The 26,684-nt window shown below is 40.2% G+C and overlaps 2 protein-coding genes across 2 annotated transcripts; both read right to left on the bottom strand.

Annotated features, from left to right (window-relative positions):
• Window positions 1-855: 855 nt before the first annotated feature.
• On the bottom strand, window positions 856-20,289 carry aclya (ATP citrate lyase a). The gene is made up of 28 exons (XM_063472256.1): window positions 20,176-20,289; window positions 18,075-18,235; window positions 16,275-16,397; window positions 14,244-14,306; window positions 13,923-14,113; window positions 10,985-11,064; window positions 9,571-9,701; window positions 8,384-8,502; window positions 7,721-7,857; window positions 7,562-7,623; window positions 7,349-7,466; window positions 7,068-7,222; window positions 6,339-6,432; window positions 5,855-5,996; window positions 5,542-5,710; window positions 5,356-5,460; window positions 5,063-5,259; window positions 4,909-4,990; window positions 4,711-4,821; window positions 4,470-4,597; window positions 4,288-4,381; window positions 4,037-4,191; window positions 3,797-3,947; window positions 3,535-3,678; window positions 3,202-3,315; window positions 2,596-2,678; window positions 2,299-2,375; window positions 856-2,206 (listed from the first exon to the last, which is right to left on the bottom strand). Exons 2-28 carry the CDS (start codon window positions 18,231-18,233, stop codon window positions 2,112-2,114), a joined length of 3,279 nt encoding a protein of 1,092 aa, XP_063328326.1. The 5' UTR covers window positions 18,234-18,235; window positions 20,176-20,289; the 3' UTR covers window positions 856-2,111.
• Window positions 20,290-21,589: 1,300 nt separating this feature from the next.
• On the bottom strand, window positions 21,590-26,298 carry cnp (2',3'-cyclic nucleotide 3' phosphodiesterase). The gene is made up of 4 exons (XM_063472255.1): window positions 26,191-26,298; window positions 23,288-24,670; window positions 23,076-23,200; window positions 21,590-22,954 (listed from the first exon to the last, which is right to left on the bottom strand). Exons 2-4 carry the CDS (start codon window positions 24,630-24,632, stop codon window positions 22,487-22,489), a joined length of 1,938 nt encoding a protein of 645 aa, XP_063328325.1. The 5' UTR covers window positions 24,633-24,670; window positions 26,191-26,298; the 3' UTR covers window positions 21,590-22,486.
• Window positions 26,299-26,684: the final 386 nt, after the last annotated feature.

Genomic DNA, 26,684 nt, shown 5'->3' with positions numbered 1-26,684 from the left:
ACACAGTCACTGACATGCGCACTGAGTAAAAGGCGTGCCAGCGGCCCACTTGTCTACACATGGAAAGGAAAACATAATTAACGTGGTTTCAGTCTGCAGGCTCAGAGCAAGCACGCCGTAAATACACCAAATATCTCTGTAATCACTTTAACATCGTTCGCAGTGGATATGAAAACCGTTCAATGCATTTGTCTGAAACAAAAACGTCCCCGTCTAATAATGTCTCTGTGATTTGAGAACTACATCTAAAGGCGAAACAATTAACTCTCAACAGCAGGGCAAAGCAAGTAAACGCGCAGTGATTATACAGGACAGTAAAATACCTGATTCACTCAAATACACAGTGACGCTACCTTGTTGTATACCTATGCCATGCTGTAACTGCGTTTGTCTCACGTCGAGACGTTCATAACCCTGTCTACACGTGTGTACCTCAAAACAGCTGGAGTGATTTTTAAAAAAATAAATGCTATCCCGGATTGTAGTTTTCTTTTTTTCGCTTTTGTATAATATTTTACTAAATAATTGGGAGAATTCAGCCGTTGCCCAGTTAGTGGCTTCAGAATATCGTAAATTACACGTTTACCTTTGAGTGAAAAGTCTATGTAATGTTACCCAGAACACATTAGTCTCAACAGCTTAAAAACAGAAGGATACTGGACTTCTTTAAATTTAGACGTTAAGGTTTTCACAAAAGGTAAAGAAGTCCGGTTCCTTTCTTCTTCTTTTTTTTTTTAGCTCTTAAGACTAAACAAAAAAACGATCCCCGTTCCTGGAGGAGATACTAATCCCGTGGGGTTCTGGCGCCCCCTTGTGAATAAAGACAAACACATGCATTGATACATTTTAATGATTACATTTTAATGTACTTAATTATACCGTTATCAACATACAACAAATCAGTACACAGAAACACTTAGCTCACACTCAAAGATAAAAAACAAAAAACATGAAGACACTGAAAACACGTTTCTGGTTTCCCACAGATTTGATACACTTTTTAACTACAACTGCATAATGGATAACACTGGTGATGCCTGCCACATATAGATACCCTTTTGGACCTTGTTTTTTTTTTCTAAAGAAGTTCAGTCATTCTGAAAAGATTTTTCACATCAGGCATGAAACAACCTTCAAAACTGCACTCAGAAGAATTAAAAATCAGAATTAATAAAAACCATACCTCATTAATTGTACAAAAATAATACATTTTATTTAACCCCAATTGTGCTGGCTCAAAGATATTTTTATTAATAATTTAGCTTTTTGTTACTCACTGCATCTCATTTATCATATGCAATGGCAGCCTCTTAAATAACCAGGTAAGAGGAAAAACAAAACAAAAAAACCCCACTAATTACATATTTGTTGTTCTTATGACTAATAACATTATCTGACCATTTTAATGCTTTCAAAAAATACTCCCTCATATTGTACCAGCTGGGAGAGAACATTTCCTGCACACTGCAAATGGCAGCACCTGCTAGGAATGACTCATAAAAATGGTCCCATCACCCACAGTAAGCAGACTACAAGTATCACTCATTACTACTGTGTCAAAGGCAGTACAGAAAATACAAATTATAACATTCTTGTACCATTTGGTTAATTATTAATTCATATGTACACAAATACAGATCTGATGTACAGTATGTTCTGATATTATATAGGAATTATTGCACTACATGTTCACCTCTTGTAGTAAATGGCACAGTGAAGTGAGCAGCACAGAAGCATGAAACACTGTCGCACAGACACACATGCTACTTTAATATAATGATGTAGTATTTGGGGGTAAACAACAGTACTTCTCTAGTCATCAGTAACTTTCTGTTTACTTCCTCGACTGTATACCTCGTCCAATTACTCTCCAAAACACATTTTAAGACGGAAGGTTCACAGTTTAGCAGGTTATATATTAATCATGTGAGCAGCGCTGACAGGTTTCCAGAACTAAATTCTTTCCACCACTTGGCATTTACAGCTATATTAATCGTAACATCTTCCCTATGTTATGACACTGATTTGAGATGATGTCACAGTATGTGCAGGGGTACTGATGGCAGGGTGAGGGACCAAAAAGCTGCTGCTATACGGTTCAGTCCCTCTGATTACATAGACATGTGCTCTGGGAGTACATAGGAGATGTCATCCCAAGGGTGGCGATACAGACCCTGTTTCAGCCTCTTCTGATCCAGGTAGTGTCCTTAAGGAGATATATAAAAGAAAGACTGGTTATCATACAAAGCAGAAGTGTTTGCTTTCTTGCAGACATTACCATGCACGGAGATAACTCACCAATGAATCCCATACTGCGACCCAAGACAAAGATGCCATTCAGAGCACCAATTTCCACAAACTCATCTGCTTCATCCCTGTGAATGTGTGATAGACAGGGGAAAGGGCTTTTTAATAATATAGATATGCTTCTGTCACATAATCCCAACAAGTTTCAGCACATCCTCCTAAGTAATCATTTTATTAAAAAGCCTTACGCTCCTGAGGTGTTGTGGAAGAAAAACAATGCTATCCCTTAAGAATAAGTGCCATTCTTAAGAGAAACCTGGTTTAAACTTTAAAGAGAAATTGGCTCACCGTGTAAATCCACCACAAGTCCTGAGCAAGTCCACAAAAGCCACACCAATGAAGCCATCCACATTCAGGATCAAGTTGGGTTTCTTGGTAACACAAGCACAGCATAAAATCATTACAAGTGGACTTTTCATACCCTTCACTATTTTCCCTCTCTCCCTCTATATATAGACACTATTACAATGAGAAATACTCATATTAAACATGGCAAGTGTTTCAAACAATTACGTTAGCATATGTCAATATAATCTGTGTTAGCCAAATGCTTAGACGGCTCTAAACATTCAGCTTCAGTTTTTTCTGCTTTTTGCTGGATACAGACGTGAAAAAGAGGTGATATCCCTAATTTAATTGATTATGGAGGCAGCCAATGAGACGAAGCTCCGCTTAAAATGATTGTGACATTAAAAGTGAAGAGAAGCTAAAATTACTTGTTTCAGACAGACGATGAACTGGCAGCACCAAGGCCCTGGATGATAAAGATTATTTTGAACTGTGAATTATCAAAGATACTTTGGTAGAGTCCAACAATTTGGAGCTGGATATAATTAGAATAAGTCCCCTATAATGTAAGAAATGAGCTTTTTCCAAAAGCTATTCCAAGCTTACCTTAGAGGTGGTGATTTTCTCTACTTCCAGAGCATAGTCCAGCAGCTGTGTGGAAGGAAAGTGCTGCTTCACAAAGTCCTTTAAGATCTGGACTCTCATGTCTGGGTTGTTAATCTGAAAAGCACAGACAATTCAATTTCAACATCTCTTCTCCCCAGTCAAAATTGTTGTCTTCCTCTATCAGTATTAGCTCATGATATAAGAATAATTAGATATGGTGCACATCTATATTTCTTGTCTTTTTAAATACTTAGTTTTTCTAAAGTAGCTAAATTGCCAGAATAACACGATGCTGTATCAGATGCTCACACGTTAAGTAGCCATGGTACTCACCGACTTGACTCGGTGTCCAATGCCCATGATCAGCTTGCCATCTTTCTTCATCTTGTTCACAAATTCCATGGGCAGCATGCCGCTATCAAATGCTTTGCTGAACTGCTTTGCTGCAGCATCCAAAGCGCCTCCAAAACGGTCACCCTAAAAAAAGAAAAAAAAAAAAATTACAGGAAGAAAGACATAGATTACATTTAGGTGGATGAGTTTTATAGCTATATAAATCAAGTAAATAGATCAAAGACAGGTGTGGGTGTCTTACAATGGTGAGAAGGCCTGAGGTGAGGCTGGAGATGAGGTCTTTGCCAGCTCGGGCACAGACAATAGTGTTATGTGCACCAGAAACAGCAGGGCCGTGATCCGCAGTCACCATTAGACACATTTCGATGAACTGGCAGGCATACCTCGGCAACCTGCACACAAAGATGATGAAATATAATAAAAAGGTTGCATAGTTCAAAGATTTCTCTGGAGCTATTTATGGCTGGGTTAAGAGCCTGACCTCCTCTGGAACCAAAGCAGCCCCAGAGTGCCTCCGAGACCTATTTCTGACTTGAAGACCTCAGTGATGGGCATGCCAGCATAAATGAGCTCCTGACCTCTCTCGTCACAGATACTGGTCATGAAAGAAGCTGGCTTACGAATCAGACCGAGTTCCTGAAAGGCAAAAATAATGAGAAAAATGAAAAACAACTGCCATCACTCCCTTTAAAAGCTCTGCTCTTAAAAAGTTATTCTTTCTGGCATACTCACTCTTGCCCACGAGTAATCCATTGGTACAGTGGGAGGAGGCAACTCTTCAGCTGGCTGAATAACTCCCTTCGCAACAAGGTCATCATATACAGATCTGCAAAATTAAAAATAACACAAAAACATCACATTTAGATCAAGAATTGCTGCATAAGAATATTACCCCCCCATGAACATGCACTGACTTGATGATCTCCCCAAGCTCATCAAAGCTTTTAGGGACAAATGCACCAGCTTCCTTCAGAGCTTTGTTCTTAGCTACTGCTGTCTCAGAGGCCTGGTTGGCACAAGCTCCTGCGTGGCCAAACTGAACCTGAACACATTGTGTAACACATTGAAGAACACAATTAAAGTGACAATTAATTTCTGGAATGTCTCATTACTCATCTGTTTAATATGCATCAGACCCTAAACCTGCCCGCTTACCTCTGAGGAGAACATAGTGGCACAGGTGCCAATACACCAGCACACAACTGGCTTTGTGATTCTGCCCTGTTTGATAGCTTGGCAGATCTTGTATTCCTCTGCGCCACCAATCTGTTACAAGGGCACAGACAGTCAGAATTTAGCAGCCAACAACAGTTTAAAGCTCCGAGCACCAGTGTGTGATGGTTTACTCCTTACCTCTCCCAGTACGACAATCATCTTTACTTCAGGAGTGTCTTGGTAGCGCAGCACATGGTCAGTAAACACAGAGGCTGGGTATCTGAAGAAGAATTATGAATTATGTCCCAGCTCAAACCACATGTAAATTCATAGCCAAAAAGCACATACGTACCTATCCCCACCAATGGCCACACCTTCAAATACACCATCAGTGGTGCGGGAGATTATATTGTTAAGTTCATTGGACATGCCGCCTGATCGGGACACATAGGCCACGCTTCCTGGGCGATACAGCTTGGAGGCGAGGATGTTATCCAGCATGCCTCCCGTGTTCCCGATCTTGAAACAGCCTGGCTTGATTCCTCCAACCTGGACAAAACAAAACAAAAGGTGGTTTACTTAAATTAAACAACAACAAAACAGAAAGATCTGGTAAAATCTCATTAGAGGTGAAGAAAAACTAACAGTTGCTGGTCCAATGATTGTGACACCCTTCTCATCTGCTGTCTTGATAAGCTTCCTTGTGTGGGCTTCAGGGATTCCCTCAGCAATGATGGCAATGGTGCGAATCTGAAGACAAACAAAGAGAAATGCTTAACCGTGAAGCCCTTTTTAAAGTTTTTATAGGCCACAGATGCTGCAGCTGGGTACCTGTGGGTACTGCATGGTCTCTATGGTGCTATCAAAGGCTGAGCGCAAAGAGGCAAAGTTGATGAGCACATCTACATCTGGATGCTTCTTCATGGCATCGCTCATGTTCTTATACACAGGGAGGAGGATCTCTTTATGTCCCCAGTAGAACTTCTGTTTGTGGTCTCCACTGGAAGGCAGCCAACAAGAAACACATATAAGAAACAGTAAAAACAGTAAAGTACTCTCAGAGGTTCTTACAGTTATCTTACAGCAAACGGGCATTACACTGAGAGCAGACACAAACTAAAGAGGACAGGCGCAGCATACTTACGTGAATGGGTAGACCATAGCTGCGACAGATGGCTCATCTCTGGAGCAGACATAGTCAAAGTCCAGCATGCCCTGTACTGCCCGAGTCTGCATGCCCCACACTATCGACTTTGTGTGTTTAGCGAAGAGGGTAGTTGCCTTTCCTACAGAGAAAGGAAAACTCTTAGATACTGGTGGCACTGTTAACAGTGTTTAAATAAAATTGGACATAAAAAAAAAGAAAATCTATATGTGAGTCCTTGTATTAAAACACTGTCACCTCCATTTTCTCCCAGAGTTTGCAAAATATGAAAATGAAATTTGAAAGTGGAAACATGGAAATAGCTAAATATGGAAATAGTTTTTGCAGAAACCTATTGCTGACCACAGAGGGCGCTATAATACCTATAGTCAACTGTGTATACTATCCAGTGATGGATGCAAGTATGACAAACAGAAAGGTTTTGGCATTTATTGTGTAGTCTCGTAGTCTGTGTGTTTCTCACCAACGGGGGCTCCAGTTTTAGGCTTCTTTGCTGGTGAACTCTCAACTTTGCCTTTGTTTTCAGAGAAAGAAGCAGTCCTGCTGGATGCTGGTGTCTAGAAAATATTTTAAAAAGAAGAAAAAAGTAACCTTTTTTTACCCTTGCATATCTCAAAAAAAGTTTCTCAGTTAGGACAGCCTAGTTGAGAAATTATCTGCTTTAGCTGTGATAAATGGTAAAGCCGCTGGATTAGTTGAGATCACGTGCACTTGATGTGCATGTGTCCTGGAAATCTATTAAAAATTGTTTTTGTTGATGACCCCAGTTAACTAGTACTTCATATTTATTCACACCAATTCCCAGTAGGACAATTCATATTTCATTTCACTTTGTTCTTCTGTTGTAGCGCACATCTGAAGCAAAGACAAACACGCACGCACAAACACACGCACTTCCTTTGCTGAAATCTTGCACTGCACATTTTTAATGGATGCCTCGAGCAGGGCTACAACCTTGCACTTCCAACTGCAGACTCACGACTAAAGCAGCCCACAGATCCCTGCAATGCTCTTTATATAAGAGCATTGCAGGGAACTGTGTAATCTGGTTCACTATGAGGACAAGATAATAGAGACTGAAACAAAGGCTGTGGCATGTAACCTACATTTGAGGGAACTGACTGATGTAAATACACTTCACAGTGATATGCAAGAATATCTTGATGGTTTATCGGGCCAGTGCGCGTCATACCGATGTGCTGGTGTTGGAGTTGAGGAGGAAGTTGGCAGTGTGGGCAGCAATAGGAGGCAAGTTGGCAATTGGCCTGTGGCCCAGCGCCATGCCAACAATGGCAGTCATGTGGGTTTCTGTGCCAAAGACATGAATTGGGATGCCAGTGGTCTTTCCTGTGGAGAAAGGTCCAGAGTCGAATTAACTGTGGTGTGTAACAGCTGGCAGGTGCTTAGTCTCAAGACTACATTGATAGATTACAATATGAAGCCTAAATTTACAACATATCAGGAAAAACATACCAACTTCTCCCATCACTCTTAGACCTTCCTGGTAGTTGGGGCCTCCACGTCGCACAAAAATAGTGACCTCATGCTCCTTCAGTGGCTCCTGATAATCTCTGATAGCCCGAACAATTCCCTTTGTCCAAAAGGACAGAGATGCTCAATTAACACATGATATTAAATAAGAAATACTGATATACTAACACCATGCAAACAAAATGCACACTGTACCTTAAATGTTGCTGCAACATTTGTGAAGTTTGCAATGCTTCCTCCGATGATCAAAACCTTCCCTGGAACACATTAATATGGAAATAATTTCATATAGAAATAATATTGGTAATAATAAAAAAGCAAGAAAGAAAGCAAGAAAGTTTACACAATTCCCACCATCAGAGTGCTTTTCTCTCGTCATCAAAGATAGGATGGTCTTGGCATAATCATAGGTCTGCTGTTCACTCGGTGCTCCAGAATACTCTCCATAATTGGCCAGCTCGTTAACCCCACCAAGATCACAGATTGTGTCACTGAAGGTGTTTCATATTAGTAAAGAGATAGAATAGAGAGAGAAGAAACAGATCAACAAAAGCAACCACAGCTCTGTTTTTCTTATATGGGCATTTTCAGCTGCAACAATAAACACAACTTCAGGAAAAACAGACCTCCAGAACACATCCCCTTTATTCATTTAATACTGCACTGTAAACAGATACAACAACTTAACAGGCAACAGGGGAAATAATTAGTCACGCCTGATGGGTCTGCAAGTCCCGCTCTACATCCCCGACAGACGGCAGAGCGAGTGAGGCACCGCTCTTACTTCCAGACTCTCAGTAAAACAGCAACATCTAGGAATCCAATTTAGCTGGCAGCTGAATGGGCAGAGTCTAAACTGCTGCACTATCAGTATCCCTACTGCATCTCTGGCATTCTCCCCTAATGCTAAACCCAATTATGCACAGAGGAATGAATTTAATGGTGATCAATACTAGAGATCGTTTAGTCTTGAGAGCCATGGATTCTAGTGTGTATGTCAGCACTATGACTGAGTACCTGTACACCACTGAGGCACCGCCGCCTGCCACCATGGTCCAGATTCTGCCTCGAGGATTAAGGAGAGTGAGTTTGAGGCTGGCTCCACTCTTAGCATCAAGGTCTGCAATATAGGCCTCCTACAAAAGGAAAAGGAAGATAAAGAAGTACGGGCACTGTTAAATATTGTCTTAATCAGAGCCGGACCTTTTCCAAGCATCTCACTACATAGTTGTAATTTGTCCTTTGCCTGCCCTGTAACATTAAAGGAGCCATTAATTAGAAATACTGTATAGATATTGACAGCGACAGAGGATGTGATGCACATCAGTGGTTGTTTGTGACAGTCAGGTCCACAGCTGGTGGCTGAGAGTAAAAAAGCTCCCAATCAAAGGCACCTGCTGTCCCTCATCTCCACTTCGACTCGCAGCAGCCCAATTAGACCGGGCCGTCTGCTACACAGACAGACAGTCTGTCTCAAACCAGCTCGCGCATGTTTCACCCAAAAACAAACAAAAAAACAACCATCCTGTAAATAAATTAAAAAGATAAAAGAACCCAGCCTTTTTCCATTTACAAGCTCACTACATTAAATATTAAGTTCTGTCAGTGTCATTCAAAAGTACAATAATCAGTCATATTCATCTTCTAATTATTGAAACAATCTTTCATGTTATAGGTCTTTCATTTATTTATATAGTTCCCGCAACAAATAAAGCATCTATGGGGTAAATTAATTTATTTTCTCCAAATCTCTATGCACATGTTGCAGCACAGGCAATCTTTGCTGGAGACATGTTTCCTCTCCAAAGTGAGACCTACAGTCTTTTTATGTGTGAATATCTTTGATGATAGCACGATTTCTAAATAATTATACAGGAGCTAAATTGTTTAAACCCATTTAAAAAAAAGAAAATTTATTCTTCAGGTTATAAACAGGTTTACAGGATCCATCACAGTTAACACTATCCACTTCTTCTTACCTTTAAAGTACTGAGGAAGGCCATCACAAGAGGTCTAGGCCACTTTAATTAACCGAAACAGTGCCATTATTTTAGTTTGGGAAGGCACAGTTTATGAAATGATGAAGGTGATGGATGTTCTACTGTACCTCTGATAAAAATCTAATGAGTAATAATAAGAAACAGTCTCAAGAGGTCACAATTATAAGTCTGATGCATTTCTACCTCTGTCCCTCCAGTCCTCACCTCGGGATAAGCCTCCCTGCCGAAGGGTGGAGGAAACTCCACATCTCCCCACTTGGCCTTGCAGATGTAGTCAGCTGTTGCGTCGATCTTAGCGGCCATGTCCAGCACATAAACTCCATCTTTTGTGACCACTAAAAGGGGAGATGTCAAGATGTAATGTTAAAACGTATACTCCAGCATGCTAGTATAAACTAGAAATAATCTTGTAATTAAACACACACCACAATCATATAAATCAGATACAGATTTAAGTTCTTACACTCCCCCATAATTGTGACATGCAGTCATTGAAGCTGTATAGCAAATGATTAGTTTGATTTAATTAAGTATGATTAATGTGCTTTAATACACATTAAGACACTACACTGTATTCTAAATGATGGCGCCCACATTTGGTTTATATTGTTTTGTCATTGATTTATATAAGATACATTAATTATTTTTTTCCTCTGTTTTCTTGTGTTACTTCTCTGTTGATGTACTCCGCCTTATTTTGAACAGAGGAGGAGGCTAAGGGTGAAGCTGTTTTAAATGCCAACCAATTGAACTTAACCATCTGCTGAGACCACATTAAGGGAATGTGGTTTCTATACATTAAATTTACTTTTTAGTCCCTGTGGTTTCCCCTTTGTTTTTAAAATGGTTTCCACTGCTAGTCACAGTGGATAGTTCCCCCTCCCTGAGCTTGGTTCTGTCTTTTAAAAGGGGTTTTTTCCTTCCCACTGTTGCCAAGTGCTTGCTCATAGGGGGTATCTGATTGTTGTGGTTTTCCCTGTATTATTGTAGGGTCTTTACCTTACCATGTAAAGTGCCTTAAGACGCTGTTGTTGTGATTCGGGGTTACTTAAATAAAACTGAGTTGAACTGAATTTGGTTAGGTCTGTTTGATTAAGGTCTTCTTTCGTTAAGTATTATTTTCAAGCAGATATCTGTTCAGCTGGCATCTTTTGTGGGCTCACCTATGTCTAAAAATAGCCTGTTTTCATGATAGAGCATTTTTCCATATAATTTGTCTTTTCTGGATATAATAAAACCCACATTTAAAAAAAAGAAAAAACAGTGATTATACATCCTTTAACTTACAACACATCAACAGGAAAAACTGCCAGAGGGCATGTACTGGTTCCTAATTACGTCTTTGCAAACACATGCTGCCTTCATCAAACAGAAAGTGCATGTATTATTTAATGTTTTTCCCCCCCTCGGTGTCAAAAATGTGTGTTTCATGATGATTTTTTTGTGATGCTTTCCTCTCTAATTTCCTTTTGATGTCCCCTTTCCAATTTTATAACCTGATAACATATTAATAAGCTGGTGCAAGAATAAAGTGTAGATGCTATAACAGTAGCCTGTTCAGATATAGTTTGAGATGTTATTGTTGACTTGAGAAAATCAAAGAAAAAAAAAACCCTACCCAGAGGGTTGATCTCCAGATATGTGAAGAACAGGTCTTCATACAAGTTGAAAAGTCCAACAATAAAACTGGCCAAGATGCTGCAGAAAAAGAGAGAGAAAGAGAGAAACAATAAGTTCAGTGTATGAAAGCCTTATTTTTGGATTGGTTGCAGCAGTGCCAGAATTAAATGGAGATGTCTGGATGCCGTGATGCATAATACAAGACAATCACATTAGAAATAGGGGGGAAAAATTAAATACATGAAAAATCCACTGATATAAAATAAATTGCTGGCTACAAATCTAGGGCTAGCTCAAGCTCTTAGTCACTTACGTGAGTGTAATAGCTTAAAAGACTAGCTTTGAAGAAGAAAAGTTGCCAACTAAGTACACTACAGCCAGTTTATTATGAAGAAAAATTCCCCAGAGTTGTCACTGACGCCTTGTTTCCCCCAGTATAATAAGGTTTTATTATTATTATATTAGTGGTGACTCATGTCTTATGAATCTATTCTATAAAGCATGACTGATACGAGCCACAGAATGTTTAGATAAGGAAGGACTACAAAGTATAAATATGAGTGCATGACTTTACCCTTTGCCACAGACAGTATAATTAAATGACAGACACGGGCTTCCAGGTGTAAAATCTGAAACAAATGGGGAAGTGCTTGAAACCTAATTTAATCTAATCTGCAAGATGTTCATCTTGTAAATCATAGTCCTACTTATAATAAACGAGACAGTCAAGCAGGATATAGAAAAAGAGGGCAATTAATTATTAGCCATTCGAAAAGAGAGGAGAAAACACTGCACTGCCCTTCCCATGGACTTTGTATTGCATGAAGGTGCAGTGTGGTGGAAGTCACAACCAACAGAAGTAAGCTGAGGAAGCAAACAGGTGTGCTTTTTGCAAAATCACAAACAGGATAAAACAGAAAAGGAAAACTCCTTTATGCTGACATTAATTATACTTAAATATTTTTTACAGATTGCATTTTAAAGGTATAGAATTTGCATCATGGATGACTGTATGATCTATTTATGAGGTGATTTTATTATGTTTAAAAAATTCTTAACTAATTAGATCATCTTGATAGCAAAATATAATTAGGAATAGGGTGCTAAAATTATCCTTTGATAGTGAAATTTATTTGTGGTCACAAGCTTGTGAATCGATAGTGAAACAGAGTTCTAGAGCTGGGTTGCATATTGTGAAGCCAGCTGTTTTTCCCTGCTGTGCTCTGTCTCCATGCTTGTGATACAGATGCATGGGTCATTCGTGTTATTTCAGTCAGATCCACCTGTGGCAAATCATAAAAGATGGCAGATGTGAGGGAGAAAATGAGACTGGGCCCATCTGTTATACACAGTACAGTCTATGATCTTTGCCTAGGTAGACTCTGATTCCCATGAGTCCCTTTAGTATGCTTATGACACACAGCAATGAAAACTTTGCAAAAGGACTCATCTTTGTGAATCCATCTCTTTTTGAATATCAAAATCTCCATGACAAAAAAATGTAAAACCTGCAAAACATTCACAAACAAAGCACAGTTTCTATGGTCTGTATTCAATTTCTTGAATTGAATCTAACTATCTTTATCTTTAATCTGCAAAACAAATTATCCTCTGCATATTAACAATAATGCTATAAATATACACAACAGGAGCTGCATGCAAACAATCTAATTTGCCTTCTCCATCACATGTCAAAACAGAGAAGTGAGAGGTTGCTGTAGGGGAGGCAGTGCTTTGCTCTCCTCTCCTCTCCTGTCTGTCAGTTCTGCAGGCAGCTCTGAGCCTCTGTACCCTTATCAGCCTTTTGTCAGGTCGTCGAGTGGCCCGTGGGGGGAAAAGAATGACCGAAACCCCAAGTGACTCAGCTTCTCATGTCTGCCTGTGAAGACAGGGCAGGGAAAACTAGCTAAATGCGGGTTTTGTTTTGAGTCCAGAGTGTGAGGGAAAAAAGTGTTTGTGGGGGTGAGGAGGTGAGCTGGGGCTGGCAGAGTGATTTCTGGGATGGCTTCTTCAATGTCAGCCAAGACAGTGAGATGGCCAGAATCTGCCGTCACAAGAGCAATGCTGAAGAGATGGATAAGAGGGGTTGGCGGAGGGTCAGCCACTGTATCCTTCCCATCAAAATAAATGGACGTGTTCTGAATGTGGCTGTAGCGTTTAAAAAAAAAAAAAAAAGGCTGGGAGGTGGAGGCTGATCGAAGAAAGGCAAAGCCAAGGAGGGAGTTTGTCATTTGTCTAATGGGCAAATGGAAACCCTCTGCCCGTGTACTGCTCCCCCCACATTTACTGCCAATATTAAAGTGCTCTCTCCAGCTTAATTTATTTGCTGCTCCTCCCTGTTGGTCAGTAGTTCCTTCTATTTTTAGTAGTTTAGTGATGAATACATCAATGTGTTTGGGTGACAGGGTGTATTAATAAACATAAAACTGTTAATAAAATAATATCTTGCAATGTTTTTATTCAGTTATGTTGTCTTTTATAATATGAGAAGGTCTATAAATGTTTAATTGTTCTCTTGTTTAAGTGCACATACTGTTTTGTGGGGACTTACTACGAAATAAGGTAAAGGCTTCCTGTAAAAAAACAATTTAATTATGTAAAAGGTGTATTGGTATTTAAACAGGTTTTACAAAGATGCTGCTTATTCTTTGAGGATGAGACTGTGTAAAGGCAATATACGATATTACTCCTGCAAGAGAACATATTTAACCTTCCTTAAAGGCTAAATATGCAGCAACTGACAGTGTACACAATAACAGAAACCCCAGTCTAGTCTGTAATATGCAAAAAAAAAAAAAAAGCAAATTCTAACTAATGCTGAGTTTTGTGCTCATTTTCATAAACTGTACATACTGTGTCCACTCCCAGTCTTTGTCTACCCTGCACACATCAAGATTCTGCACATTGACTCCCTTTACCATTTCTATCCCACTTACACTTTCTTGTCATTGGGGACATGAGTCAGCAGGTCTTTCTTCACCAGGTCTTCACTGATCTTTTCATCCACCTTAATTAGTAGCTTCTGTGCCTTGGCGTCGACGTCTCCTACATCCACCCCGCCCTCGTGGTGAAACAGCACATAGTCCCCTTCTCGAGTGGCGTATATGCACACATAGAATTCCTCCTCCTGACCAATAGATAAAGTTTACAAATCTGTCCATTATATTTCTTGAATACTTTTTTAAATATTTGATTTAGCATCTATAGTAATATAATATGAATAAGCTAAGATTTAAAGAAGTTAGGAATTTTTTTACCTGCTTATGTGGGACAAATGGCTCAATGAGGAAGTTTTTGAGAACACCCTTGGCTTTTCCCACCTGCAAGTCATTAACACAATCGTCTTAGGGAGCACCAATTAAAAAAATAAATAAATAAATAAAATATATATATATATATATATATATATATATATATATATATATATAGTGGGAGGAACTCACATGAGTTAAAAACACATTATAGCATGGTCTATATCTATCTATTATGGAAAACAACAGATATTTAATTACTGCCTAATTCCAATTTAAAGATAAATTTACTGTGGGAAAAGCAGACATAAATGTACATGAAATTAAAAATGATAAAGTGCAGAAATAGCACTTGAATGAAGGAACTGACATTTCAAAAGACAAAAAAGGAAATGCTCTCATGTAGAACTGCAGGCATAGAGTGCTAACACAGCCACAGCTCATTTAGTAAAAGCTGTCACTGTTCTTCTGTTAAAGGCCAACAGGCACAAAGCAACGAGGGACCGGCTGAGAGCAACCAGCCGTGGAGGAAAGAAAAAAATATATATAATAAGGGTGAAAGCTGCCATTTTCAAGGGGAGAAATAAAAAGAAAAGATTGATGACAGCAGTGAAAATGATTGAAAAACTCACAGTAGCTTATACTCAGATAAATAAAGTAGCAAATATGAAACAGGCTGATAAAGAAAAATAGAAAGCAATGCCTTTATAGAATGTCATATTGTACCTGAATTTTTCAACCTAACCACTTATCTCACCATTACCACACAAAACATTAAATACTAATTGAAAATACTGAAGACGTGTGGGCAAGCAAAGTGTGAGTATCATAAAGGAAGTGACAGGATATATTTATTTATAAGTGATGTTGAGGAAGTTAATCTAGTATGGGTGTTGTTCTTGTAAACAGCACCACTTAAAAGATTTTTCATCGAGATAGAGTCAGAGAGGAAGACAAGAATGATATGCAAAATATGCAAAACAAGCAAAATATGAGATCAGAAGAGTTAATGTTAAAATGTCCGCGGGGGGCGGGTGGCGTAGATGTCTAAGTCTGTGAATGTGATAACAAGACAACGAAATGACATGGGAGCTTCAAATTGATACCATAGATTTATCCTTTAAAAATCTCAGACAAGTTGGAATCTAAGTGACCTTGAACTAAAGAGCAGAGGTCAAAGGTCAGGTTTGCTAAAACGTTGTGAATACGATAATGTGATAACAAGGAGACGTAGGATTGATGCTATAGGTGTTTCTACAGTAGGATGCTGAGGGGTAGCACTGGTCAGTGCCAGTATTTTAATAATATGCATTCACTGTGTGCATTTTGAGGGCAAAAGAAGTAAATCGCATATGAATAAAATATACATGTTTGTACTAGTAAAGGTAATTTATCTGCAAAATTACTTCATCCAGTTAAAATGATTACTCTACTGAATTACACTTCTCCTCGGGAGGGGACAATAAAGATGACATGGCCCAGCAAACTGAAACACTGCACAGACCATCAACAGAGCAGCAGTGGCTGCATTTATTCTTATTTACAGCCAGTAGCACTGCTGACACTGTCACCTAATTTGCAAGAAGATATGCAGTTTCAGTGCTACACACACTCTTCTTCAGTGCTTTATGAACCAACCCACTCTCTCCGTAACTCACTTCTGGGTTTATGAGGCAAAGCGGCGTCTCAGTGCTATGTTGATGAAGTGAGTGTTTCTTCAGTGGCAGCACTTGCCTCAGCTGACTGGATTGATTTAATACCAGCAGGCTAACAATGAAGTCAATAACAAACTGGGCAGCTGTTTAGGCAAACGTGCATCAGGGGAGGAATAAACATAAACCAGGCACATGCAAGGAAAACTGGGAAGGAGGGTAAGAGAAAAGGGAAAGAAGAAGGAAAAAAAGGAGAAAAAGAAAAACACTAGGATAATATTGATTGGAGGACTGTTCAGCAAAATGCACGCTCTCAAGCAGAAGGGTGGGTGGGTGAAGGGAGTTGCCTGAGAGACAGCAGAGAGGCAGAGGGTGGATGACGTACTGTGGTTTCTTTCATAAGGCGGGGTTTGAGCCACTCTTTGACGCCATTTAGGTCCAGGTTGACGCCAACCAGACCCAGCTTGCCTCGTCTCTTGATGAGCTGGTCCGGCTTCACCACCAGTCTCTGAAGGAGGAAGGGAAAAAATATTATCACCAATATTAAAGCTGGAGAGGTTTCTAGAGGTAACACTTAATGCATTTTAACAGCATAAGAATGAGATTTGAGACCAGTGCGATGGTAAAAATGACCAAAAAACAAAAATCTGATTCTTAATTAATTCTTTTGAAATTTCCTGTGTGGGGGAAAAAATGTCATCCCACACAGGTTTCCAGCTTCAGTGCAACTATTTCATTATAAACTATATAGTAAAAGTACTGAGCCACATACCCATTACCTACAGGAGCTGCTCAACACCCATGCCACGAACCTGCCGTCGCAGTTTTTGTGCTGATTTTAATAACAGGAGGTTTGGAACTCTGCACTTATTGAGCTAAGCACCTTGTGTGGTGGCAGGTGTGCAAAAACAGGATGGAGTCTGATGTCTGAATCTGACTGAGTCTGATGTCGCCTGTCTTTATGCCACCTTAAGTTTATTCAGTGCAATTTTAACTTTTATCAATCTTCCAAAAAAAAAAGAAAAGAAAAAGAAAGATGTCATCTTGGCGTTCTGGGAATTATAATTTATGAATCATGAATTTTATGATGTTTTCTACATTTATTAAACAGTAGAATGCATAATCACTGCATTAATTGGCAGAGTAATGGTAAAATCTGGGGCTGTTATTTGCAGTCCTGAATGAATTCTGCTTTCAGTGTAAGCCAAATGTTTCAAAGTGAATTAATGAATGGAAAAGGCATGGATAGGGGCCAACATATTCATGTTGCAGTGATAAAACACACACTGTTTTCCTCAGTTCATTTTATTTCAGACCACAAGACTACAGGTATGTCTTTTATAGGATTGCTAAACAATTCCTTACTGCTCTGGAAATCCCAAGTATTTAGTACCTGAACGATGAGGTGCCATGTATTTAAGAAATTATCTCTCATCTACCAACCATCCCATACGATGCAAATGAAAAATTACATAAAACCCCTACTGGCATCACCCAGTTCCTCTTACTTCAGATAAAAAGAATGACTTATGACAATGGAGCCATTACTATCTGGGTGCTTGCCAGTGAGCAAATGAGGAGAGGGCTGAGGGTGAAAGTTAATGCAATTTCTGAATCAATTCTGCAGAAGGACACATCGCTGTGGATCTGCCCTAAGCATCCTCCTAATACCTTCCAGATAAAATCCATCAGCAGAGAGGAGGCAAACACAGAATGACATTTCATCTTGCAAGATGAGCAACAGAGTAATTAAATAAACTGATATGATAGCTGTCTGTGTACGTCACAGCAGAGCAAACTGGAAGCCTGGAGAACCTGTGCAAAAATGCAAAACCCAGCTCAACATTTGGCTTCTGCTGAGTGGTGCAAATATGAATTTTTTCTACGTCTTCTTTTTTTCTTGTGCTTTTACTTTGCCCCATTTCCACCAAGTATGGAACAGAACTGATGGTTTCCTCCTCTGTCTGTGATTTCAGCTAACAAGCACCAAGAGAGCACTCAGCTGCCAGCCTAAGTAATCGTGCCTATAAAGAGGATATCCTTTTCCACAAGCAAAAGAGACTGTGCTTTGGAGATCAATGGTCTATAAATTAGAGACATAACAAGATGACTGTTCAGTCAGCTAAGTAAAATATTACTTCACCATCCACATACATTACCGCCCTAAATGTTTCTCCTGCCTCACCTCTGTGAGCAGCCATGGGTGCTCCTGAGCCAGTCGGTCAAAGTTGGTCTCAGGTGTCACGTTTGCATAGCGGAACCTGTTCTGGATGGCCGCTGATGTGCAGATGTACTTGTAGAGGAACTCCTTTCCCGTCTGTTCAGAGATGGCTTTGGCTGACATGACTGCTTGGGCGAGACAAACAGAGAGAGATGTATGAGGAGATATGCAGATGAGAAGTCAGTATGAAGGTAAGGGTTGATACAGAAAAGCAAACATGTGGTGGATAGAAACAAAACTAAGCACAAGATGTTACAAGGAAGCATGCTTTTTTTGGGGGGGGGGCCTTCTATCCTTCTGGATAATCACATATGAGGTTTGTTTCAACCTGACAGGACACGAACAGTAAAGCCAATGAAGCCAACCCTAATGTGATTAGTATGGGTTTGTTTCATCTGCTCACTAATGAAGTCATGGGCAGTTAGTTATTTGCTCAACAACCGGATCCACACAAAAGCTCCAGCAGAGCAGGAGGAGAAATGACTAAATAAACTCACCTCACAAATTTACAGTTGCAAGATAAATTATATGATGATTATAAACAATAAATATGCAGCACAGATAAGTAATAATCTTTAGATGCAGGACCTGCTTTCCTTTACTGACAAAATGTGACGGAAGTAAAGTAAGAAATTCAGGCATCTGTAAAATTTTACTGCTAAAGGGTGGGGCGGTGAACTTTACACTTTTGCCACATGTTTCACTCAGTGAGGTCATCTCCACTGGAGTCAACAGAGGTCACAACAGGACATCAGTGTTTGAGTTTTATAAGCAGCCAGTTCTACCTATTATGCACAGACACATCTGATTTCATAATACCAAGACCACAGCAAAGTAAATATGCTGATATGAACAGTCATGAACAGCTTCAGGACTTAAAAATGAGAAATAATGTAGAAGCAGCAAAAATATAAGGAAACCAGTACTTCTGCAGCATCACCGAACCCAACTTCAACTTACTGAAATTCTGACCATTTCCATTTCAAACTTGTTAGACATTTCAGTTTTACTGAGAAAATCTACGTATGTGCCTTCTTGCCATCATTTCTTGGTGTCCATTAGATCCGATCTGTTTTAAGATCATTGAAGTTTTTAGTTTTTTAAATAAAATTTTTTTTATTTAAGCATTGTCATTTTAACTGCATGCCTTCACTTGTATTTATGTCATACACTTCTGATACACTGACTGATGTAGTTGACCCTCCAACAGTGTGTTGGTAAACTGATGAGACTCTGGATTCTCCATGTAACCTTTCAGGGATGGAGTACCTGCTCGGTCCGTTGCTATAAGAGATTTAATAAGCTGAAAGCTCTGACGTCTGCTCGCAGTTCTCTGCGTGCTACACTGCGGACCTGGCAGCTATTTCTTTAACGGATTAATGGGACTGTCATGGAGCTTTCTCATTATTGATCACTGCTGTCTCTGACTCACAACAGCACCGAGTCCAGACCAGCAAATGTGGTTCAAGCAAAGCTCATCGGGGGTCACATACATCATCTCATTTCTCTGCTGCACCTGACCTGTCAAAGGTGTTAAATATCACTGCTCCACAGAAACACTGGTTCAGATGACACACTATAACCTAAATTAATAACACAGGGTGATGGATGCCTGGGGAAGGCAGACCTAAAGCAAAACAAACAGCCGTTTTAAAAGAATGCAATCCAATATCAAAGTTGGAGCTTATTGTTTAATTTTTAGCTTTCATTATAACCCCACTAACTATTACAACAAAATCTTCCTGACACAGTTAAAGGACCGAGTCACTGATTGAGTCACACATCCCTCAGTGGAAGGATTTGGTCAGTCTGGTTCATTCATTTACAAACCGGTCAGACAGCCTCCCAGTTATCTGGCAAACATCCACATCACTACTCACTAAAGTCTTACTCAAACTTACTAAAAACCAGGATGTATGAAAAGTACAAGTTAAACGTGGTTTGTGGACTCAGTAGTTCAACTTCTCTTATCAGACAGAGAGAGAAAACAATAGACAAATAGTTAAAGGAAGTTAGAAAGAAAAACCACAGACGCATTTTTAAGTAACAAAGTGGCGTATTTTACCTTGTTTTTTGTTTTTATGTCGTCAGCAGTTGTATAAGTTTGTTATGGTCTGATGGGTGAATTTCCTCGGCAGTGTTGCTCCACTCTCGCCGCCTGTGGTGACCACTGGTGCGGGAGAACAAGGTTCCCAGTCAGTTTTGTCTCCATCGCCTATCTGCTGACAGGCTTAGCTGATGTTTCCTGGGCTCTGATTGGCTCTTTCAATAACGTACACTTTTGCTGCCTTCATGAACAGTAAGAAATATTACAACTAAGTTACGGAAGACACACTGGAGGCAAATAAACTGGTAACACTGTATATATGTAATTTAATTTTAATGCATAATTTTTAATGCTTATGTTTTTGCTTCTGCAGCTATAGCATTGATATTAAACGTTTTTAGCTCACGTGCGCACCTTTCCTACATTATTGTCTTTATTGATGGATCTGTGAGTGGGCAGTTTTATTCATACTGCACTTGAAGATAATCAGACGATTAAATAATACATTTATAATAACCTATTAAAATATGAAGCATCGACAGAGATTAACATTAAGATTTCCGGGAGCACTTGAAGCTATCAATAGTTGTCTCACAAACCTGGCAGGGAACGAAAACAGTGCGATCTTGCACCCCTGACGTTGATTGGTTGTCATTGTTCTTTATCGACCATGAGCCAATGAGGAAATCACTTGATCCTACACACAACCAGCACATCCAGTCTTGCACAGATAATGAACTAAGAGGTGAACTTAATGACATATAGAGCACCGGGTTATGGCCGAGTTTACCCGTCCATGGTCAGTTATTTTTAGCTCAAAAGGTGCAGTGAAGGGTAAGCACACTTTAGATAGCGGCATAAAGAAAAGAAAAAAATCAATACACAGCTTCTGGGGGGGAGGGAGAGGTGGAACCAGAAGTAGTATTTGTATTGTAACAGAGTATGCACAACTAATAATTTTTTTTTTTTAAACTACTGGTGTAATAGAAGGATAAATGAAATATCATACTATATTAGAACATGTTAACCATGTCAGCTTATAAGTGCAGATTACATCTGAGCACTTGCTTCATCACGTGAAATACTTTTGGCAGCAATCGTGTCTATGATGAAGTTTGAAACATGTGCCAGATTCTTGTGCAAGGTACACTGATGTTCAGACAAGTATTGCAATCCAATCTGTGATTGCAATGTTTCATATCTTCTTGCAGTATTTGCAGAGTATTAAAGCTAGTTTTTGAACATTAAATGACAAGCTATTAATGATTTGCAGGCAACACCTTACCACAAAAATTCAATGTGTAATGGCAGCATGGGGCAACCAACAGCGCCCTCTGCTGGAGTGCTCAACTACAAGCACTGTGAGAAAACGACCATCTGGAGATAATGACTTTTTCAGTTTGCATGCATGGAACCAGAGTAACCAGACAGATTACTGGAGCAAAGCATGTTCTTTTTATTAAGTGTACAAAACAAGTGCAAAAATAGTGATTCATAAGAGCGACACAAAGTAGGACTTGCCCTTCAGAAGGTTCCATCACAGGATACAAATTGTAATTCAATACATGAAGTGCTTTTTGTAGAGGATGAATGAGTATTGCGTAGTACAAAAAAAAAAAAAAAAGAGAAGAAAATTGCAACACATGGACTCTGATTCACAGCATTTGATAAGTACTAAGTGCAAGCTGCAGAAACAAAATGCCATCAGCATTCGCCCTCTCAAACTATGCACAGTGCAAAGATTTTACTAGGAAGGTTCTCTAAAAATGACATTCAATCTAATACACTTATTCAAATACGTAACTTTGGCCCATATGTTATTGTCACTATTACTTCCTAGGCTGCGCAAACACACAGAAATGACACTACTACGTCAAAGGAAACACCAGACAAATTCTGTTAAAGTGGCAGAGCTACTCTTAGCAGGTCAGTAATGTGTAAATACGTCATAGCATGCAATGAAAGTACCTAGTTTATCACAGCTGAGTATAGTGAGAAACACTGATGTAGACAGGAAATCTAGAAAGAAGTGATAAGTGGAGCTGAAGGAGGGCAGACTATGTAAAACTGCAGCTAACAAGACCTCAAACAGCCAGGTACTGCAACCTCTGGCACTGATCTGTAAAAGAAAATACTGAACCGTGTTAACAACAAGCCTAATGGGATTGAAGGCATCTTGGGTTGTGGTGCAAATCAATGGTAAAAAGGCACACAACTTGTGGATTTAGGATGGCTATAAGTGAAACCCCAAACTAACACACAAACCTTGCACAGAAGAAGCCCAAGTTTAATTCCAGTCATCCTAGCTCACACATCCCATGTTTGCCATTTACAAGATCACACACTTTGGCTTCTTTTTCTTCTCGTGGTCTTTTTTGGTCGGCTCGGGCTCCTTGCGCCCGTAGAAGCTGGAGAAGCAGGCTGGTGCACTAATTGGCTCTCTGAGGTTGAGCAGCCACTTTCCTGTACCGTAATAGGTCAGCGTGCCGAGCTCCATCTCTTCAACTTGCTCCCCCTGCTGGCCTTCCTGCTGCAGGGTCAAGATTTCCAGCAGATCGACGCCTGTCTGAACGGGCTCGACACCCTCTGCGCAGCCCAGAGTGACATGGGCGCGGCTTCCCAGAGGCAGTGAGGCAGCTGCGGGGACCGACTCTGCCTGCTTTTCAGCATCAGCATCAGCTGGCCACAACTGAAGCTGTTCCTCAGTAAGAGACACTCTGGCACCAAATGTGCGAGGGGTTACAAAGAGGGCACTAAGTGACAGATCGAAGATGGAACCATAGAAATCTTTTACAGCCTAGAGAAGAAATACAAAAGAACAAATTAAATGAAATTATGGTTAGTATTCAATGTTAATTCAGCAATTACGAGTAAATGAATAATGCTTTCATTTCTGGGAAAATTGAATTGTTTCTTACCTGTTTCTCTGCATATTCTTTGGCACCCTCAGCTTTTCCATAGTTACAGAATTTCGTAGTGCAATGGAGAATTCCTGTTGGTTGAAAGTACTGCTCAAGGTCCACCTCCTCAGCTTTTCCTGAAACTGTTTATTACAAAAAAAAGAAAGAAATAAGTTTTCACCCCTAATTAAGTGAGTTCAGTTGCTTGGTAATAAAAATCAGACACTCACAGTCAATCAAATGTTTCTTGAAGGCCTCCAAGGTGTCCAGTGTTTTCAGGAAGTCCATTGACGTGCATTTAATCTTGTCCTGGATAGAGGACAGAAGGAACCAGCCAAAGTAAAGAGGAAGGGACACTTCTTCAAGGGGTCCTTTCATGGCTGCCAGATGGGCTTCCTCTAGGCCACGCTTGGTCTTCTTGGTCAGCTGTCCAAGATCTCTGTTCCATTCAGTTTTTGGCTCCAAGAAGATAGCAACAAGATTGTTCTCCTCGGCAATCTCTCCTAAGCGGGCCAGGCGATCCTGGGTGTGGTTGGTGTCGTCTACCACTATCAGCACAGAGGAAGCATTTCCGTCTGTGCAACGAGCAACTACAGCTTCATCCAGCGCCTTGTAGCCCTCCGCATTAGATTCTGGTTTTTCAGGTTTAACACCATGGTCATCAGCACTGATGACGGTGCAGTGGTCTTTGTAGGTGTCAGCTATGGCACGTGCCAAAAAGCTTTTACCGCTCCCTGGAAGGCCTCTAAGGACAACAAGGGTACGAGAGATTCGGAGGGCATCTTTGGTCTGCTCCTGTTCTAAAAAGGCAAAAGACAGGGAGCCAGAGGCTGGGACGATATCCTCTTCTTTTTGAGGCTCCGACTCAGGTCTCACATTTCCAACTTCTGCTGAAGCCTCAGTCTTTAGCATTTCAGCTTCTGCTGGCTTTTCTGAAGAAACGTCAGACACCACAACAGTCTCTTCTGGTTTGGCTTCTTCCTTCCCCTTAGGCTTAGCTCCAGATTCACCTTCAGCCTCAGTATCCATTGCCTTTTGCAGTTCTCCCACAGACTCAGCTTGTTCCTTCTCTTTTGGGCCTGGTGGCTGTGTATCTACTGGCTGCTGTGTCACGGCCGAGTCAGGTAATGTTTGCACTTTTATTTCTGGAACAGATTCGGCTGCTTTCTCTGGCGCTGGTTCAGGGGCACTCTCTGCCAGGGGCGTTTGCAAAGCCAAAGATTCTGGGTTGTTCTCTGGCACTGGCTGCTGTTCAGAGATTTTCTTTTCAGATGACTCTTCTGGTTGCTGTGACGCTGCTGCGCCAGGCACTGAGTCTGCATCAGCTTTTTCTGTGGGATCTTTTTCCTCAGGCATCGCCACCTTGTCTGTCACACTCAGCGCCTCCATTTCTTTCACGACCTCGCTTTCATGACCATGTACTGCCATCTGCCCAGTCGCTTCCTCAGCAGCTGGTGACTTCTCAAGCGCTGTGGATTCCACTGGCGCCTCCACAGCTGCTTTTTCCACTGCAGTCTCCGCTTGCTGTGGAGTCTCTGACGCACCTAAAACCTCACCACTCTTCTCAGTATCCATTTCTGGTTCAAAGTCCAACTTTAAACACCACCATGTACCTTAAACATACAATCAGAAGACAAATAGTTTTATCAATTTACTGAATTCAGGAAAGGAAAGGCTCGTTAAGGATATTACATTCATCTATCACTTTTAAAACTGCTCTAGCACATTAGCCTAAATTAAAAATTAAAGACCAGGTTACATTTTGGGATTTCCAGAAGTGTATCAGACAGAAATATCATAAAATCCAGTTTAAGAAAAAAAAACAACAACAACAACAACAACAAAACAAAAAACCCCACTTTAATTACAACTGACGATGCAGATGTGCAGCAAACATATTTAAAAAAGGAACTCAGTCTTTTTTTTATTTTTTATTTTCATAACTGCCACTTCTGAAGTCATTCGATGGTCATCAATTTAAACAGTGCTGCAAGAATTGCAATCAGAATGTCTTAAGAGGAAGTTACACAATATTGAAGATTTGCAGAGGATTGTTGTATTTTACTCCTCTCCCCTAAATCAGTAACACACCATTTTACATCCGCAGAAGGTGGGTAGAAAAAAGAAAATTCTGGCATGCAAATAACTTGAGCTTTAATGTTCATTTTTGGAGACTGAGGGGGTTTTGCAGCTTTGTGCACATAGAAGAAGTGAAAGAAAAATGCCGTCTTCCTCTCCTCCCCCTTTTACGTGAATTCCTATTCATCTGGTAAAACCACAAAAATCTCCAGTTCACTGGTAAATTGAGGGAAAGCACTGTATTAAAACCTTGCATATGCGCCACAGCTTACCAGCAAAAAACAAGACAAAGGGCAATAAAGAAAATGGGGCATCGCGGAAGTGTAGTTACTTCATAGTGTAACCGTATGGCAAGCTCTCTGACCAAATATTAAAGCGTTGCTAAACGCTGGATTTAACAGATAGGGTGAAACTACGACGTGTCATTGGGGAGAAGGGGGAAGCTCTCACGAGACAATGTGGCAACAAAGCCAAGCTGGCCGTCGTTAATCCCGGTGTTTTCCAGTTTAGAAAACAAAAAAACAAAACAAAAGAAGAAGAAAACCCCTAAATACACAGCAATCGAAACCAAAGACACAAAGAGGGGCAACAAGAACATAAAAAAATGGGTTCGTCTTTATCTGATACACAATAATCAGTAAATGACGATGATTAAATAAAGTTTGAATTACATTAAAGACACCACGCTAACCGTTTTTCTTTTAACTAAATCTATGAGGTAGCCTCCAGAGGACCTTAAATACCGTTTTAAACAAAGGAAATCGATGCAGTTTGGCGATTAGCCTGCATTTTACTATCAGCACATTGTGGCTAGGCGGGGAGTGGCGTGCACCTACCGTTAGCAGCCCAGACAAAACCAATTTAATCTGGCAGTCAGTAGAAATTAGCTGGACCATCACCAGGCGCAGCGCCACGACTCGACAACTTTAACACGCAGGGTGTAAACAAGCCGACGCGTGTTACTGGGCCAACTTATTTTTAAGGTAGTTCGTGAAAACAAAGGAGTTGAAGCACACAGTTCAAAACAGTTTTGTTCGCTAAAACGTCCGCTTACCAGTTATATCGCTGCTGTGGAGCTGGTGGTGGCTGCCGCTGACCACGCGTTTCTCTCTGAATACAATGACAACGCAATCCTGAGCACAGACGGGTACCCGCCCCACTCTTCAAGGGGTGGAAGGCGGAAAAAAAAAAGTAAATCCCGGGAACGCGCATCTGGGCGTGGTCAAGGACACGCCCCTAGAGACCGGAAGTCTTTTGTGGAAGCTGTACCTTTAATCTAATCTTTATTTTATCGGATATTTTTCTTTTTCCAGTGTATTTGCATTGATTTCAGGAGAAGCTCGTGAATGGAACTAAAACTACAGAGAAAATAATATTAATAGATGCTGATATTAACTTATACATAATATAGCATCTGCTGTTTAATTATATTCCCCATTTTATAAAATGAATGGCAGTTAAAATATTAATGACAATTAGAACCTTGCAGACATCATATTTTAATCTATAGCAATTATATAGGCTTTAATATATCTCGTGTAATTCCTA

This window comes from Pelmatolapia mariae, linkage group LG4, assembly GCF_036321145.2.
Source record: "Pelmatolapia mariae isolate MD_Pm_ZW linkage group LG4, Pm_UMD_F_2, whole genome shotgun sequence".
Classification (NCBI taxonomy): domain Eukaryota; kingdom Metazoa; phylum Chordata; class Actinopteri; order Cichliformes; family Cichlidae; genus Pelmatolapia; species Pelmatolapia mariae.
This window is presented reverse-complemented; position numbering and strand designations above follow the sequence as displayed.

Excerpts from the sequence above, each read along its gene's own strand:
- aclya (XM_063472256.1), bottom strand. The coding sequence starts at position 18,233 with ATGTCAGCCAAAGCCATCTCTGAACAGACGGGAAAGGAGTTCCTCTAC. Across the intron at positions 11,065-13,922 it reads GTCCCCAATGACAAGAAAGT|CATCTTGGCCAGTTTTATTG; the intron begins GTAAGTGGGATA and ends CTTTTTCTGCAG. Across the intron at positions 2,207-2,298 it reads TCGCAGTATGGGATTCATTG|GACACTACCTGGATCAGAAG; the intron begins GTGAGTTATCTC and ends TATCTCCTTAAG.
- cnp (XM_063472255.1), bottom strand. The coding sequence starts at position 24,632 with ATGGATACTGAGAAGAGTGGTGAGGTTTTAGGTGCGTCAGAGACTCCA. Across the intron at positions 23,201-23,287 it reads CAAGAAACATTTGATTGACT|TTTCAGGAAAAGCTGAGGAG; the intron begins GTGAGTGTCTGA and ends TGTAATAAACAG. Across the intron at positions 22,955-23,075 it reads AAGAATATGCAGAGAAACAG|GCTGTAAAAGATTTCTATGG; the intron begins GTAAGAAACAAT and ends TTTCTTCTCTAG.